Below are 16,158 nucleotides of genomic sequence, written 5' to 3'. Positions count from 1 at the left end.
AGGTCTTGCCTGCTGGAAGACATTTACATTTAAGCATCTATTTTAGAGCTGAAATATATATATCTATACACACATATGTAAACATATATAATTATACATATATACATATATATCTCATTGGAAACAGATGATCTTAAGAGCCATAAAGATCATTTCCCATGAAACTATGTTCAAAATAAAACACATGAGGCTATGATGGCTCCAAGTATAATCAAATTATAATTCCAAAATAGATGATTGCATGAATCCCCCAATTTGGCATACACATTTTGGCCACCAGGCAGCTCCAAGAGGACTCAGGGGCTCACAGAGTGGGTATTCATGGATTTCTTGTTATGTATGGGCAATTAAAATTTAGCTTGGGCTTCAAAGGAGCAATTGAAACACTTTGCCAAGAGTCAACCTTACTGTCTTCTAGTATCCAACCCTGACTTGTGACTATTTCCTGTTCTTCGAGCTCAGCAATGAAGGACTAGAGCGTAAACTCTGAAGTCTGGGAATTGTGCAACACTCTTATTATCCTTTTTATAAGTCCCACCATAATGCTCTGGTCTCCTTGCCATATTGTCAAGTAAACAAAGGCTTTTCAGTCTCACAATCCTTAAAATATGTCCCTTTAGCACCTAAACTCTCTGTAACCACGCATGCCAACTCACTGTACTGTGGAGTCATCCCTCGATATTAGTGGGGGATTGGTTTCAGGACCTCTCCTACCCCCTGTAGATAGCAAAATCCACAAATGTTCAATATGCACCCTTATATAAAATGGTGTAGTATTTGTGTATAACCTACACACATTCTTCTGTATAAATAATCTCTAGATTACTTATAATATGTAACACAATGTAAATGCTATGTAAATACTTGTGTTTTTTTTGTTATACTGTGTTTCTAATTTGTATTTTTTAATTGTTACAATGTTATTTTTTATTGTTTTTGTCCCTCAATATTTTCGATCTGCAGTTGGTTCAATCTGCAGATGCAGGAGGCCCTGATAGAGAGGACCAGCTGCATTTACATTCTTGATTGTTAAACAAGTATGCTGGTTTATTCATGTATATACTTCTAATTAATTTTTTTTTTTTTTTTTTTTTTTTTTTGAGTCAGAGTCTCGCTCTGTTGCCCAGGCTAGAGTGCCATGGCTTCAGCCTAGCTCACAGCAACCTCAAACTCCTGGGCTCAAGTGATCCTCCTGCCTCAGCCTCCTGAGTAGCTGGGACTACAGGCATGCGCCACCATGCCCGGCTAATTTTTTCTATATATATTTTTAGCTGTCCATATAATTTCTTTTTTTTTTTTTTTTTATAGTAGAGGCGGGGTCTCGCTCTTGCTCAGGCTGGTCTTGAACTCCTGAGCTCAAACAATCCTCCTGCCTCGGCCTCCCAGAGTGCTAGGATTACAGGCGTGAGCCACTGCGCCCGGCCTAATTAAATTTTTAAATGTCAATGTATAAATATATTTCACCAGAATTTATCACTGTTACGGGTTTTTCATTCAAAGAACTATCAGAATGGAACCTTGACATCAAACTAAATCAACAAATATTTATGGATTGCTTAGTCTATGGGAAAGATACTGCTATAAGGAAATACTTTTTGATACTTTATATCAAGTCTTGAGTTATTTAAAAATTATTCTTCTTAGCTTTATGGAATACAGAAAAGTATTTTAATTTAAGTCTACATTCTTGATTTTGAATGACTAAGCACAGTCTAGAGTGAAGACTGAGTGAAGAAAGTAATTTTAATTTTTTTCCAGGAGTAAATATAATCCTATTTTCCCAAACCTTTTAGCGAAAGAATACAGTAAGATTTTTAGAATTCTGTGAATTTTGTGATATTTATGGAGCCTAACAGAGCTCATTTTAAGAGAACTTGTCTCATAATAAGGAACATTTATAACTTGCATCTCCAAATTTAAGACTTTATTTTAACATACTGCTGTGCTGAGAATATTTAATCAATCTGCTTAAGCTGGAAATGTATCATTTCTTATTCACATATGATATTCCTTCATAATATAGACACTTCTTTTCAAAGCTTATGTGTAACTGATAACAGCAAGATTAGAGTAAATTGATAATTGCTTTACTATACTGAGAACTGTACAATAATTTCAGTTTACCTGAGTGTTGCCCTTTGGCACCAAAATGCATTTCCTCCTTGAAGTGGAAATATAGGGTGACATATTAATCTACACCAGAAACATATTCCAGTTTTAAAAATTTAGGTAGAGATAGTCTGTTGGAATGATCCAATTTGGTTATTTTGGTAGGCAAAAATAACTAAGCCTATTTAGTTACAAAGTAAGGATTCTGCATTGTTTAGTTGCTGCTAAAGTTTATTGGCTATTCTTTCTTCCAGGAAGGAAATTTAACTTTAAATAATGTGGTTAACTTCATGTACAAGTTCTGAATTAAATCTGTTTGATGGAAGTTAAGTAATTTGCATTTGGTTGGTTTTTTACTTGAAAGACCTCTGTCAACTCTATTTTCTTGATCAGAAAGTGATAGTGATTTCAGCAGAGTTGGGGGGGCTCCCAAATGATTCTAAGTTCTAAATTATTTTGCACTTAGTTTGAAATTATTTTTAAAATAAGATATAATTGTGTATTGTAGAAAATTCCAATAATCCAAAAAAATTTTCTAGAAAGTAATTTTTCCCTTAAGCCCATCACCCAGAAATAATCATTATTAACATTTTCATAAACATCTTTCAATATATTTTGCCATTCATGTGTACACAGAAAATTGATGTATGGAATTTTACATAAATGAGATCATATACATGCTGTTTCATAACACTAGTATTTCCACTTCAATATGAATCTTTAACATCATTTTAATTATTAAATCTATTTATACACATGATGCATGTGCTATAATTAATAGACACCCTCTTAGTGGACTTTGGATTTTTTCCAGTTCTCTCTTTTATAAACAATACTATAGTGATTAATTATATTTTCATTCTTTGTGAGTATCTCATTCATCCTAGCAGAATGATTGAAGGATATGCTATTTTATTTGTTGATATTTGTTTCAAACTACTCTCCATAAAGGTTATACCAGTTTATACTTCTACCAGTAATGGACAAGAAGCCCACTTGCCCACACCCTTGCAAAAACAGAATTTTGTCCTATATCCTCATTTTTGTCATTCTGTGGGTTGGAAAATTATGGCTGATTCTTGTTCAATTCAAAGTTCTTTGATTTTTTTTTTTTTTTTTGGTGAGGGTGAATATCTTTCACATTTTTACTATCTAAACTTCTTTATACTTGTGTCCTTAGTGTATTTTCCTTTGAGGAAATCTGGTTTTTTTCTCATTGACTTGTAAAAACTCTTTATATGTAATAAGGATATTTTCTCTTTGCTTGTGAGAAATATAAGAAAATATATTTTTCCTAGAGCTACCATATGTCTTTTAACCTTATTTATGATTTCTTTTGCTGTACAGATTTACATTTTTATATAGTCAAAATCTTCAAATTTTTATAGTTTCTTATTTTCATGATATATTTAGAGAGGCTTTCCTTACCCCAAGATTAGAAAAATATTTACCCACATATTTTAGTTCTTTTATGTTTTCATTTAAATTTTTTATCCATCTGGAATTGATTTTTGTGTAAGTTTATACTGACCTGATGTTTCAAATGATCTAGATACGTACAGCTCTTCAAACAAAAAATTATTACAAACTCCTCCATGTCTTGCCCCACCCAGTCTATTACACTTGGAGCTGGAGCTCTTTTGGTAAGGGTTTTGGCTTCTACTTTTCATCAAGCAGGGAGATAATTGTCTTTCAAGTCTTTCCTTTTTTCCAGTTCCCACTGGGCAGCGTAAACAGAAATCCTGCTTATGACGACAAAGCACTTCAGGCAGAGTAGATGGCAATAAGGATTTGGTAGCTGTAATCTGTCAGGACAGAAATCGCTGATTTATAGCTTGTAGCTACACAGGTGAAATAAAAAATGGGGGTTGTATACTCAGTCTTCTTCCCCAGTGATAGATGTACAACCAATCGTTAATGTTATTTTGAAGAAAAAGAGGAGGTTCCTTGAATGAATGCACCTCAAATTCAGGCCACATGAGAATCTCCATTCCCTGGGCTTCATCTTTAGAGATCCTGATTTAATTCTTCAAGGTGGAGATAAAGAATCAAAAAGAAAAAAAGAAAAGCTTCCCCGGTAATTCTTATGTGACCCAAATTTGATTTAGATACTTGCATCATTTCTGCACTTATTTCTTTTGCATGTATGTCTTGGCTTATGCTGGTGACCAGTCATCAGATTCATGCAGGTAACTCAGATCTGACTGCCTATTTCCAATGGCATTAGGCTGCCTCATTTTTCTTGGCTAACCTTCAAAGTCTTACCTAGAAAAAACTTAATTTTATTATTTAACATTCTGCACAGTTCATATAAATCACCACCAACATGGGCTAAAATTTCTTTTTATTGTTACAAATAAATTTTTTAAAGCCTGAAATATAACAGTAATGTTGATTAATGCTTTGTCATTTAACGTCACCAAAATATATTATTTTCCATGTTTTACTGGTTTGCAAATTGTCAAAAAAATAGTAAATCTTTTGTTTTCTTGGGCAGTTGTGCCACTTTTCTTCTTAGCCATTTTTTCCCCTTCTGTTATTGTCACTCAGCCTCCCTAAACAGCATTGCAATTATTAATCCAAATAATAAAGTCTTCAATAAAAAGGAAATGAAACAACAAAAGTCATTCTTTAGTGTTACATGAAGATACCAAATTGCAATGAAGTCAACGTTGCCACCAGAAATTTTTAATTTTCAATGTTTTATCATCTTGAATGTGCTTGCTTTGTATTAGCCATCATAGGAAATGGTGGCCCTGGCAGCCCTTGTCCCAAGTAGCTCAGATATAAAATACTGGTATTATAAATAATGATTGAATTTTAATTTCTTTGGAATCTTGCTCCTATGGTCTGATTTCTTTTATGCTTGATCTTACTATTCTGGGACTTGTCCTAATTTTCTTGGCTGTTTTAAAAAAATGGAGACCAGGTCCCATTTGTTTATTTTTGTTGTTGCTGTGATTGCTTTTGGGGTCTTCTTCATAAATTCTTTGCCTAGGTCAATGTCTATAAGAGTCGATCCTTTTGACTTTCTCTCCCACTCCTTCCTCTCTTGCAGGAAAGAGAGATAATAGAGACAGGCTGGGAAGAAGGAGGGGAGAAGCACCCAAGCGAGGGACACCTTAGGTTGTGTCTTTGCTTCGTGCGAGGCTAACCCCTTAGCTCTTTGTATATTATTGTTTCATTTAATTCAAGTAATTATCCTGTGAGGTAGCTAGTGATTTTATGGAAGAGAGAATTAGGATTTAGAAAGGTTACCTAATTGGTAACTGGTAGAGCTGAGATTTAAACTCAGATGTCCCCGACGCCAAGACATGCTCTTTGGGTTGGCCACTAGGAAGAGATCCGAGAGATCATCTAGTCCAGCCTCCTTGTCTTGTACTTAATTAAGTACATTAAGTGTGTGGTTACTACGTATCAAAAAGATTTTCTCAATCACAGACTATGCTAAGCATTTTACATACATTATCTGACCTAACGTGCATACCCCACCTCAGAGCTCAGCTGTCTGAACTCTCCTAAATTGTTAGGGAGTTTGTTCCCCTGAGAAATCGAGTGCAGAAGTGTCTTTGTGAGTTATGGCTTTTAAAAATACACACATCCACACGTTGTTTTCCTTTTTTATATCAGTGAACGCTGAATATAATAAATCAGAAAAGAGGTTTCTGATAGTTCATCTTATAAATGGCTTTAAACTCCAGTTACAGTTAAACTAGAGTTACTCACTGCAGGAGATTACTTTAAAAATTTCTGTATTGTGAAGAAGAACATGTCAAAATAGTTCTTTTCTCAGAAACGCTGGAAGCATCTCTAAGTTTAAGCAAGTTTCCAGTGCATTGTGTATAATAAATCACCTGTCTCTGTTTCAAAATTGTCAGCAACAGAATGGAAACTGCAGTACTTACCAGAGGATCAAGTGCTGAAATAAAAATAATCTGCCTTTTAACCATTGTGGTTTTTTTTTGTATTTTTTTTTTTTTTTCACATAAATCACAGTCGTTTTCTGGAAGAAATTGTTTGGTATCTTTACTGAATGAGCAATGATGGCCATTGACCTTTGATAAGTAGAACCTGGGGTGTCATTTGAGCATTTCTCCTTGGTTCCTTCAGCAGTTGCTAACTGCCTGCAGAGCGCATGGAGGTATGGTGGGTAGGATGGTGGGAGAAAGGGAAGCACGATGCCCTTGGAAGGCCCTGTTCTTGCCCTTGGAGAGATTACTAGTTATGTCAACTTAAGCGAAGAATGCTAAATCTCCTATTCCTCCTCTTCTCCTTCATGTTCTCCCTCACAGCCAGTCACTGCTGTGTCCTGGTCCACAGTCGTGATGAGACATAGGCCTTGCTCTGTGCTTGATAAAGAATGATGGGGTGTATCTTTCCCTCTCACATGTACCCAGCATGGAGCTTGTCCTGCCACAGGGAGCACTCAAAACCCTACATTTCCTGTTGTACCTACAATAATATAAGTCATAAAAAAAGAAGGATAAATTATAAAGACATAGAAATCCCACTGTCTATGCTCAGGTAGTGAAAAACTGAGTGTTTAAGAAAATCTCAGCCTTAGGTGCACCTTCACCCTTTTCAAAGGTGAGGTGTGGTACGATGTACACATGCCAAAGACTTGCTGTGCCACAGTGATGTGAATTTGTTCGTATCATTTAACCTTCCTGAATCTCAATGTCTAAATGTAAGAGATCAAGACAAGTACTGTATATTGGCCACAGGGGAATCCCTTTCTGTCTTCTCTGCATAAATGCATCTTGGTTCTGCAAGCCTTGCTTGTTACTCTGATTTCTGTCCCTATGCGGAAGAATGAGCTGGGTAGTCTATATATGGAATAGCTATAATCAGATGGCACCCTTCAGCCATGCACTGGGATGACATCCATGTAAGGTGGGGTTCCTTACAAGATCCTCTTACCAGATTTCAAACCTAGACTTTTCCACGGACAGTTGTTGTTTTAGATCGTTCAAGAGTGTGTTTACTTGCCATGAGAGAAGCCAGTCTTGCTACTTAATTGTCAACCTTGTTTTTTGTCCATCCCCACCCCAACTCCAAGTGCTGCTCTAAAGAATTTTTATCTGTTTTCTGAATCGAACTGTCTCCTTGAGAGAGGAAGATGTCCTCTTGCTAATGTCATTCTAAGGAGCACGTTGCTGGCTCTGGAGAAGTGTGAAAAATACGTTGAGTAATCATTGCAGTAGGGTCTCTCAGGATGGCTTTTGAGTAGAACTTGGTATGTTTTTAAATTTTGAATGTTGATTTTCAAAAACCAATTTCTTCATAATTTCATGCATATTATATTTTCTCTAAAAATGATTTGTGGATGAAAAGTCTCTGGAGAACTGTGGGAGAGTGGAAAGAGGTGGTTTAGTGAGGCTGACATGTGGATGGTTAACTTGGGAGTTGGGGGCACAGGGGTTGACGGAGGAGCACTTTAGATTCCCTAGAAATCCACTCTGTTCCAGTCGGGGAGTGGTTTAGAGTAAAAGGCTTGTTTCATGTGACATAAGTCATACTTCTAAGAACAGATGATTCGTCATTTAGTTGTAAAGGCAAATCTTCCTATACCATTTTATTTTAGTATACACATAAAGTTACAGAGATCATATAATTTTGCTCCACTGTTTACATTAATTTACCACTAAATATATTATTGTGTCCTTTAAAGCTATAGATTTTATTTATTTATTCATTTGAAATTTTATTTATTTATTTATTTTTGAGACAGGATCTTGCTCTGTCACCCAGGCTGGAGTGCAGTGTCATGACCATAGATCACTGTAGCCTCAAACTCTTGGGCCACCACACTCAATTAATTTTTTTTTTTTTTAAACTTTTTTTGTTGAGATGAGGTCTCCCTGTGTTGTTCAGGCTGGTCTCAAACTCTTGGCCTCAAGCAATCCTCCTGCCCTGGCCTCTCAAACTGCTGGGATTACGGGCATGAGCCACTGTACCTGGCCTTTGAAAATGTTTAATTTTTCAAGTTTTAATGTCCACATTTATAGCTTCATGTATGAATAAAAGGTCTTTGTTATCTTTTCACATTTAAAAATCATCCCTTGATAAAATATTATTTTAGGTTTACAAAAAGACATTCCTGCAAATGTACTTGTGCTTTTCTAACTAAAGTCTGAAATAGTGACAAATATAGGAAACAGGCTAGTTTGTTGTAATTGAAAGCCTCAGTCCTGAATGATGCAATTAAGAAAGGATAATTTTATAAGTCAGTGATGCTTGATGACATGTGTTACTTTTCTTGTTATGTTGAAAGGAAAATAATGAGTTGATTTCCAGAGATATAACTAAAAGCAAATGTGGCCACAGAAGTCTAGCTATTCATATCCCTTGCACATTTATTTTCTTTAGATATAGTTAATTGAAGCTCTTATATAAGTTTACATTGGACAATGAATATGTAATAGGAGTTTTTTAAAGAAATTAATGTCTTAGAAATTGCAGAATGGAGGGCAAATCACTCCTTTGGGCCCCTTTGCTCTTCTCTCTACTTTGAAAGCATTTCTCTAGAAAAAAAATAGCTTTTGTGATTAAAATATAGCTGCTTGTAAGTGCCTAGTATGCAAGGTGAAATCAGGCTAAAACAAAGGTAACCACAAAGAGGAAAATGCCACCAAAAGTACCAAGTCACTTCTACCCATTTGGTGGGATTATAGAATATGATTTTATGGATAGAAGTGGCAATTAATAGTTTTAGTGAGGATCAGAGCCACCTTTTGCCTTCTGTACACTGGTCATTACAGTCATTAGAGTTCTTTGGAGGAATCTAACCTTTGGAGTAGGGAAAAAAATGACTAAGTTGTATGCAAGATGAAATAAATGGTGATGATATTCATATTGGTTAGAGTCTTGTTCTTCATTCTTGATATTTTGCTAAGACCCTAACATAACATATTTGTATGGATTGATTTCCCTAGTGACATCACAAATGGGAAGGAAAAAGGATGTGTTTGATTTATCACCTCTATTTTCTTACTTTTAGGGCGTGTTGGAGAGTTTTTTGGGCACCGCTGTCTCGGGAGCCATCTTTTGCCTTTTTGCTGGTCAACCACTCACTATTTTGAGCAGCACCGGACCTGTCCTAGTTTTTGAGAGGCTTCTGTTTAATTTCAGCAAGTACGTATGCACATGTTTAATTATAAATTAGAATGGTTTGATTGTAGAACATTCACAGTCTAGGTAGAACATGGAATAGTAATTAGGGAGATCCACGAATTGGATTACTGGAATGTTAAGATTTGGAAGTTGAAAGGGCCTTAGGAGTTAAGTAGTCTAGCACGCCTTTTACTTTTGATTCTGTGGAGGCCCATGGGTTGTGTGTTCTGCTTGTTCCCTCCCCAGTTATGGACAACAACACCCGGGCGCCTTTGCCCTCTGGCTTCCTGTTGAGTTTGGCTAACAGTCTGCACCAGCAGGACAGGCAGAGAGAGAGAGTGGTCGGAGTGTGTCTAGCTGTCCCACCTCACTGTCTCTCTGGACTGCAGGCCTTGTCAGGTTCCTTTACCGTGGCTCCAGCCCTCACCAGGCTCTGGTCACGGTTTCTTCCTTGGCCTTTTCATGCCTGGAGTTAGCAATGGCTTCCTGCGCTTGCTGGCCCTGAGCGCCTCGTCATTCTTTGTTGCTGACACTTGTGTGAGTAGCCCCTTTATTGAAGTTTTCCTCAGAATCTTGTTTGAGAGTGACTTCTATTTCCTGCCAGGATCTTTACTGAAGTGCTAGAGAAATTAAATGACTTGCATAAGGTCACATGGTTCATTAGTGAAAGTTCTTACCTAAGATGGCTTTCAGACTCACCTGAATCATCACGAGCACTTACTGAGTGCTGATCGTGCACCAGGCATTATCCTAAGCACTTTACATGTACCAACTCACTGGATTCGTGTAGTCATCCTAGGAGGTAGGGACCACATCCTGTTTTACAGACGAGCAAACAGGTACAGGTGTGGAATAAGTAAATTGCTGAACGTGACGTCCACAGTCATTGGTAGGGCTGTGATTTGAATTCCTGCTTTCTGACTCCAGAGCCCAAGCCCCTTAAGGAAGCACTAGACATTGCTAATGAGCATGACAATTATGATAGTAATATTTTCTTTTAGAAATTGATGGGTCATTTTAAGAAGGGGAAAATTGAGTTAAGTGAATTATCCAAGTGGCCACATTGGCACACAAATAGATTCAAAATCCAGTTGAGTATTTTGGCCTCTTTTTAATGTACTTGCTACCTCTAAGAGAGAATTGCCTTTACTGGCAGAACTCAATCCTTAGGTAGATTGCAGAATTTCATATGGCTTGCTAATACCCCTTGTTGGAATTTCCATATTCTTATATTATTATACATTTTTAGGATTTTAATTTTAGAGTTGTCACTACCTACATAGTATCTCACAAACTCAAGGACTCATATATAGCCTTTGAAACTCTCCATGTTGTCAAAAATGATCATAAGATAGAGGAGGGAATGAGGATTTAAAACCAATTCTTTAAAAACTGGGTTCAGCACATCAGCAAGAGTCTTCTGAGAATTTTAAGTTCCAAATTTTAAATAATGTTATGAGTTTTCTGCAAATCGTTATTACAAATCCCTCCTCCAATCGTAATTGTCAGAAGAACTTTGGAAAGAATTTTACTCGTGTCAGTTTATAGAAAGAGTCAAACAGCTTTTATATGTTTAAGAAAACATTGTGTGACACAAGAAAGCCTTTGTGGAAAGATTAGACAAGAATGTCCTATAAACAGGAACAAACATGCACAACCTTTGCAGAAAGATTTATTGGATGAAATGTGATCAGAACCTTAATCTACAGAAAGTGTTTGCATCCTAGTTTGCTTTAAATAATTGTGGGGCAGAAATTATTTATTTTCACTCGACAAGTTCTTCTCTCACTTTCTCTTTTGTTTCATCGTAATTGGTAGCATAACGTAGTTCCAATGGATTTGTTTGAAAACAGTTGTAAAGCAACAAGAAACATGTGAGAAACCATGCTTTAAATTTTACATCACTGAGTAATATGTGCTAACCATCATTTTATTCACAATGCTATATCATTTGTTTGTGTTACAGCAGCAGTGATATTTTGTCTAGATGCGGAATATTTGTGTAGATCACTATTTCCTAAAGTGTGTTTCATCTATTATTAGTTCCATTAGATGTCTCATGAAAAAAAAAAATCTGTGATCCTAGTTAAATATGGAAAGTGCATATATGATATCCCCCTCTTGGTAATTCACTTTATACTTTAGCATACTAAGGGATCTCAGAGGTCCTTCAGTTAAGACACCATTTTATTTTGTCTTGCCCAGATTTCCTGCAATATATTTTAACATTTTTGGAGAATTAGGTAAATCTTCTTTTTCGTAAGTTCAATGGACTCAAACAGTAACTCCACATAATCCATAGATTTATGTCTGAGGTTTTAATATTTGCCTTGTAAAAGGGAGAATCATAAAGGGATATGAATTATATGCTGTCACCTCTTAAAATTAGTAATAGAATGAAGAAAATAGCTCATAATTTTCCAAAAGACACTTGTAGTTTTATTACCTACATTCTGCAATCTCTTTTGTATTGTTTTTATACTTTGTATCCCAATAATAGAGAATTAGATTCCTTTTTTTTTTTTTTCCTTGAGTGAGGAATCTCAAAGAAGTTTTAGCAATGTGCTCTAAGCCATATAAAAACTTCACAATTAAAGTTGGATTTTGGCTTCTATTATTATCATTTGGTCATTCAGTAATTTCTTTCCTATATTCTTTGAACTATTTAGACCTTCAAATTATTATTTTCTTCCATTATATTGCTGGATTTATTCCCTTAGTTAGGGAGTTTATATATATATCTGTCAGTGGATGCACATTAATTTCTGTAGTATGTTTCAGATGTGACTTCTTCAGTTTCTCTGTATCCTTGGTTTTATGCTACTCAGAAGCTATAACTCAAAATATCTAGGCATACTGAATGGTAACATAAAGATGTAAATCCATTTTCTCCTTCTAATTTACCACAATTTCTTCTTTGGTCTCTAATATCATTTCCTGTTGCTTTTTATAACTTAATTGCTATTTAAACTTGGCACCAAGGGGACTTTTTGGATGTAATAGTACTATTTTATTAGTCATTGCTGATGCTCAACTTGTTTAAGTTTCCCATCTTTTATTCCTCTTTCTTCTTGGTTCTCTAAACATACCACTTTCCTAATGAAGTGCCATAGGTTTTATTGACTTGACTTGGGTCATTCTTATTGAACTCTCTAGGAATATTTAAGTCTTTTAGAGCAGCTAATTTGGCATATTGTTTAGGTTCTAAGATTTAAGTTTATACGTGCATTTTTTCCTTTGTATCCAAACTGATGGTGTTCTTAACCATTAGCTAGTTAATGGATTTGTTACTCATCCTATCTTGTAAACATCAATTCTGTAAACAACTGCTAGCATTTTTAGAACAAATCAAGATTGCCCTAACTTTCAACTTTCTAGGGAAGCAAAACTAGGTAATTGTTGAGAACTTTTATTTTAAGAAAAAAGTGTGTTAGCTCAGAAGTAATAAAACTATGTTGCTGAGCTCTTATTGTGACACTCACTCGTTGTTTGATAAATGTAAATTATCTCAAATTAGAATTCAGTTTTTTTCTATAGTATACTTACCTTTCGAAGACAGGCTTAAGATTAAACAGTGGGATTCCAGGCTTAAAGGGAACTGGAAAGGAATGCCAAAGCTGTCTTCAGAAAGATTCCAGAAAATCTGTAGACAATTACTTTCTACCCCAGTGTTAATAATGTCCTGCTTTGGCAATGTATTCCAGTTTGTGTGATTTGATGAGAAGAGGGAAACAAAGGACAATAACTTTAATGCCGACCTTATCTTGAGCTAAATACAAAGTGGATAGGGGAACCATGATTATAATTTTTAAAAAGACCATTCTAGAATTGAGAGATTTGGTTTCTGGCCCACCTCTGCTGTTAAAACTTGACATTGGATAAATGACTTAACTTCCATTGGTCTTAGTGTCCTCATCTATAAAATGAGGCATATTTGACAAATTGGTATATCTATTTGTCAGTATTCTCCAGAGAAACAGAACCAATAAAGGGTGTGTGTGTGTGTGTGTGTGTGTGTGTGTGTATAATTGGCTCATGCAATTATAGAGGCTGGCAACTCCAAAACCCACAGAGCAGGCTGCCAGACCAGAGACGAAGGAGAGCCAGTGCACCAATTTGAGTCCAAAGGCCATCTGCTATAGAGTCAGGAAGAGCTGATGTTGCAGAAGTTCGAAGGCAGAATGCCAGAAAATTCTCTTGCCCTGGGGGAGGCCAATCTATTTTGTTCTTTTCAGGCTTTCAGCTGATTGGATAAGACCTACCCATGTTATTGAGGGTGACCTGCTTTATTCAAAGCCCCCCCAATTTAAGTGTTAGTCCCTCCAAAAATATGTTTAAAGAAACACCCAGAATAATGTTTGATCAAATAGCTGGTCACCTTGTAGTCCAGTCAAGTTGACACAAAATTAACCATCACAGTACCTAAGGAACTTTTAATTCTGCTATGCTACAATTTTCAGCTATCACGGGACCAGTCATGTCCTGGTTACATGTGATAGTCCATAAGCCAAAGACAGTAACTGTCTTAGTCAAGTCTTCAGCTACAGGCATGGATTCATTCATCTAGCAAGAAAATTTGAATTTTACTCTAAGGACAGTGGGCAGGTACTGAAAATGTTTTATGCTGGGTATCTGATTTACACTTAAAAATACTGTTTTGGCTGTGGTGTGGAAAATGGCTTTAAGCAGGGCAGGCAGAGATATCAGTGAAGAGGTTCTTACCAGGCTGAGACCTAACTGGTGGCCCAGATGGGGCTGGTGATGGTAGAGGTGGAGAGATGATGCTTTTGGAAAATTATAAAAATATATTTCTAGCAGTGATCAGAAACTCACTGTCTAAAAGCAAGACTGTAGAGCTTCAAACATGCATAATCCTTAACTTATTTCTTCTTCTCATGCAAGAAATGCTATTTGCCTTTTCATTACAAATAAATTATGAGTTAAAAATCACTGTAAAGCACTCTCCACATATTTTTAAAAGAATCAGCATGGAATGGTAAAATGTTGACACTTAACCTATCTTTTCATAGTTGTGAATCTCTTGAATTAACTCAGTTGTAAGAAATGGGAAGGTGTGTCTAAAGGCAATAGCCTTGTCAGATGGAGGTGGCCTGTTCCTAAGTCTGATGTAGGTTAAACACAGACAGACAAAGGTGGTCACAAAATGCTTCACACTCAACTTCAGCATCATGGTATAAGATCTGTGGGCAAACTTCATGAGAAGTGGTAAGGTCTGGCGTGCCAAGACGGCCTTTCTTGCTCTGATAATAGCCTACATTCCTAATCTCATCTTTTCACGTTGGTGGCACTCTGTCCACGGTGAGCATAAAGGCGCCATCTCGTGCCACATGCTTTTTTAACTACTCTTGCCTCTTCCTGGCCTGACTGTCCCTGATCTTTCTGGAAAGTTCCCACTTATCCTTAAATACCTTGAGTATTTTCTGCAATGCTGTCTGTCCCCCCAGCCAGAATGAGTTACTCCTTCTTCTGTAACACTGTCACTTAGTGTTTTATAGTGTCATTATGTTTATCAATTCGTTTCCCTCAGTAGACTACAATGACTTAGGGACAGAGAATATATTGATCTCAGTGTCTTCATTAACCAGTAAAGCTCATATTTATCGAATGCATACTAACTACCTGTATTAGGCTTTCGAATTATTTACTCTACAAACTCCATGAAGGCAGAGACCATATTGTTTGAATGAGAAAAACAATGAGTTATTTACATATAAATGATACGACTACTTTCGATGTGCTTCTCTCAAACTTCTATTTTTACTTCAGTTATGTCACTAGACCAAATCTCTTAAAGTTAGTACTTTCTAGATAGAATCGAGTTTTATATCGAGTGGCTAAAAGTGATGGTGTATTTTTAGCAATCATTCTGTAGACATGAGGTAGTTTTATATTGTTCTTTATGTGTCACAGAGGAGGAGTCTAAACACCATTCTTTCTTCTTTCCAGAGACAATAATTTTGACTATTTGGAGTTTCGCCTTTGGATTGGCCTGTGGTCAGCCTTCCTGTGTCTCATTTTAGTAGCCACTGATGCCAGCTTCTTGGTTCAGTACTTCACTCGTTTCACGGAAGAGGGCTTCTCTTCCTTGATTAGCTTCATCTTTATCTACGATGCTTTCAAGAAGATGATCAAGCTAGCAGATTACTACCCCATCAACTCCAACTTCAAAGTGGGCTACAATACTCACTTTTCCTGTGCCTGTGTGCCGCCTGACCCAGGTGAGGGCGTTGTGCTTTACTGTCTGCGCTGGCCCTGTCTTTGGAGGAAGGCGTAGGCTCCATGCTTGCAAATTTCCAAATTGCTGTCATGATCCTCAGGAATGGGTCTTCTTTTGTGTTCTCTGAGAAGCTATGCTGCTGAATTTGAAGTCTCATTTGAAGTCGGAGGTAGCTTAGCTGTGTGATTCAATCAGGAAGTGAAACCAAGAGCTCTGGAATGTGAACAAAGCCAGCTCAATATTGTGAAATTAACTCAAACTGCATTATTTGCAAGGAATTAATGTGCACATTTTTTGTGATCTAATAAGTGAGGAAACCCAGATACATATATTAACAGATATAAAGACGGAACAGACCTAGTCTGCTGCTACTTCCTTATTGCTATAGGGATCTCTTCCTTTAAGTAAACTCCTAAGAGATATTTTAAGCTTATAGGAGAAACAAAGAAGTTCCCAGTTCACTTCATATAATTTGAAGCATGAACTTACAAAAAAGGAAATTCAGATTGGAATTGCCTAGTGGTAAAGTAGAGCCTTATAGTTTATCTCTACTAGGCAATGTAAATAAGAAAAGAAAGGAAAGGAAAAGAAGAAACAAAAGAAGGAATGTTATGTTCTAGGAGTAGATTTATATTCTAGAGTCAGGAAAGACATAAAAGTAAAAATAACTTCTGAGTAAGCAATGTGATTCTATATAT

General features: G+C 36.4%; 1 protein-coding gene across 3 annotated transcripts in view; it reads left to right on the top strand.

The window, feature by feature from the left end:
- The window catches only part of SLC4A4 (solute carrier family 4 member 4), a 330,474-nt gene that overhangs the window by 242,964 nt on the left and 71,352 nt on the right, over window positions 1-16,158 (top strand). For all 3 annotated transcript variants that reach the window (XM_069458317.1, XM_069458318.1, XM_069458316.1), the window contains exons 13-14: window positions 9,110-9,243; window positions 15,190-15,461. In XM_069458317.1, the coding sequence (XP_069314418.1) occupies window positions 9,110-9,243; window positions 15,190-15,461 (406 nt within the window). The remainder of the gene's footprint in view (window positions 1-9,109; window positions 9,244-15,189; window positions 15,462-16,158) is intronic.

This window comes from Eulemur rufifrons, chromosome 24 (genome assembly GCF_041146395.1).
Source record: "Eulemur rufifrons isolate Redbay chromosome 24, OSU_ERuf_1, whole genome shotgun sequence".
NCBI lineage: Eukaryota > Metazoa > Chordata > Mammalia > Primates > Lemuridae > Eulemur > Eulemur rufifrons.
This window is presented reverse-complemented; position numbering and strand designations above follow the sequence as displayed.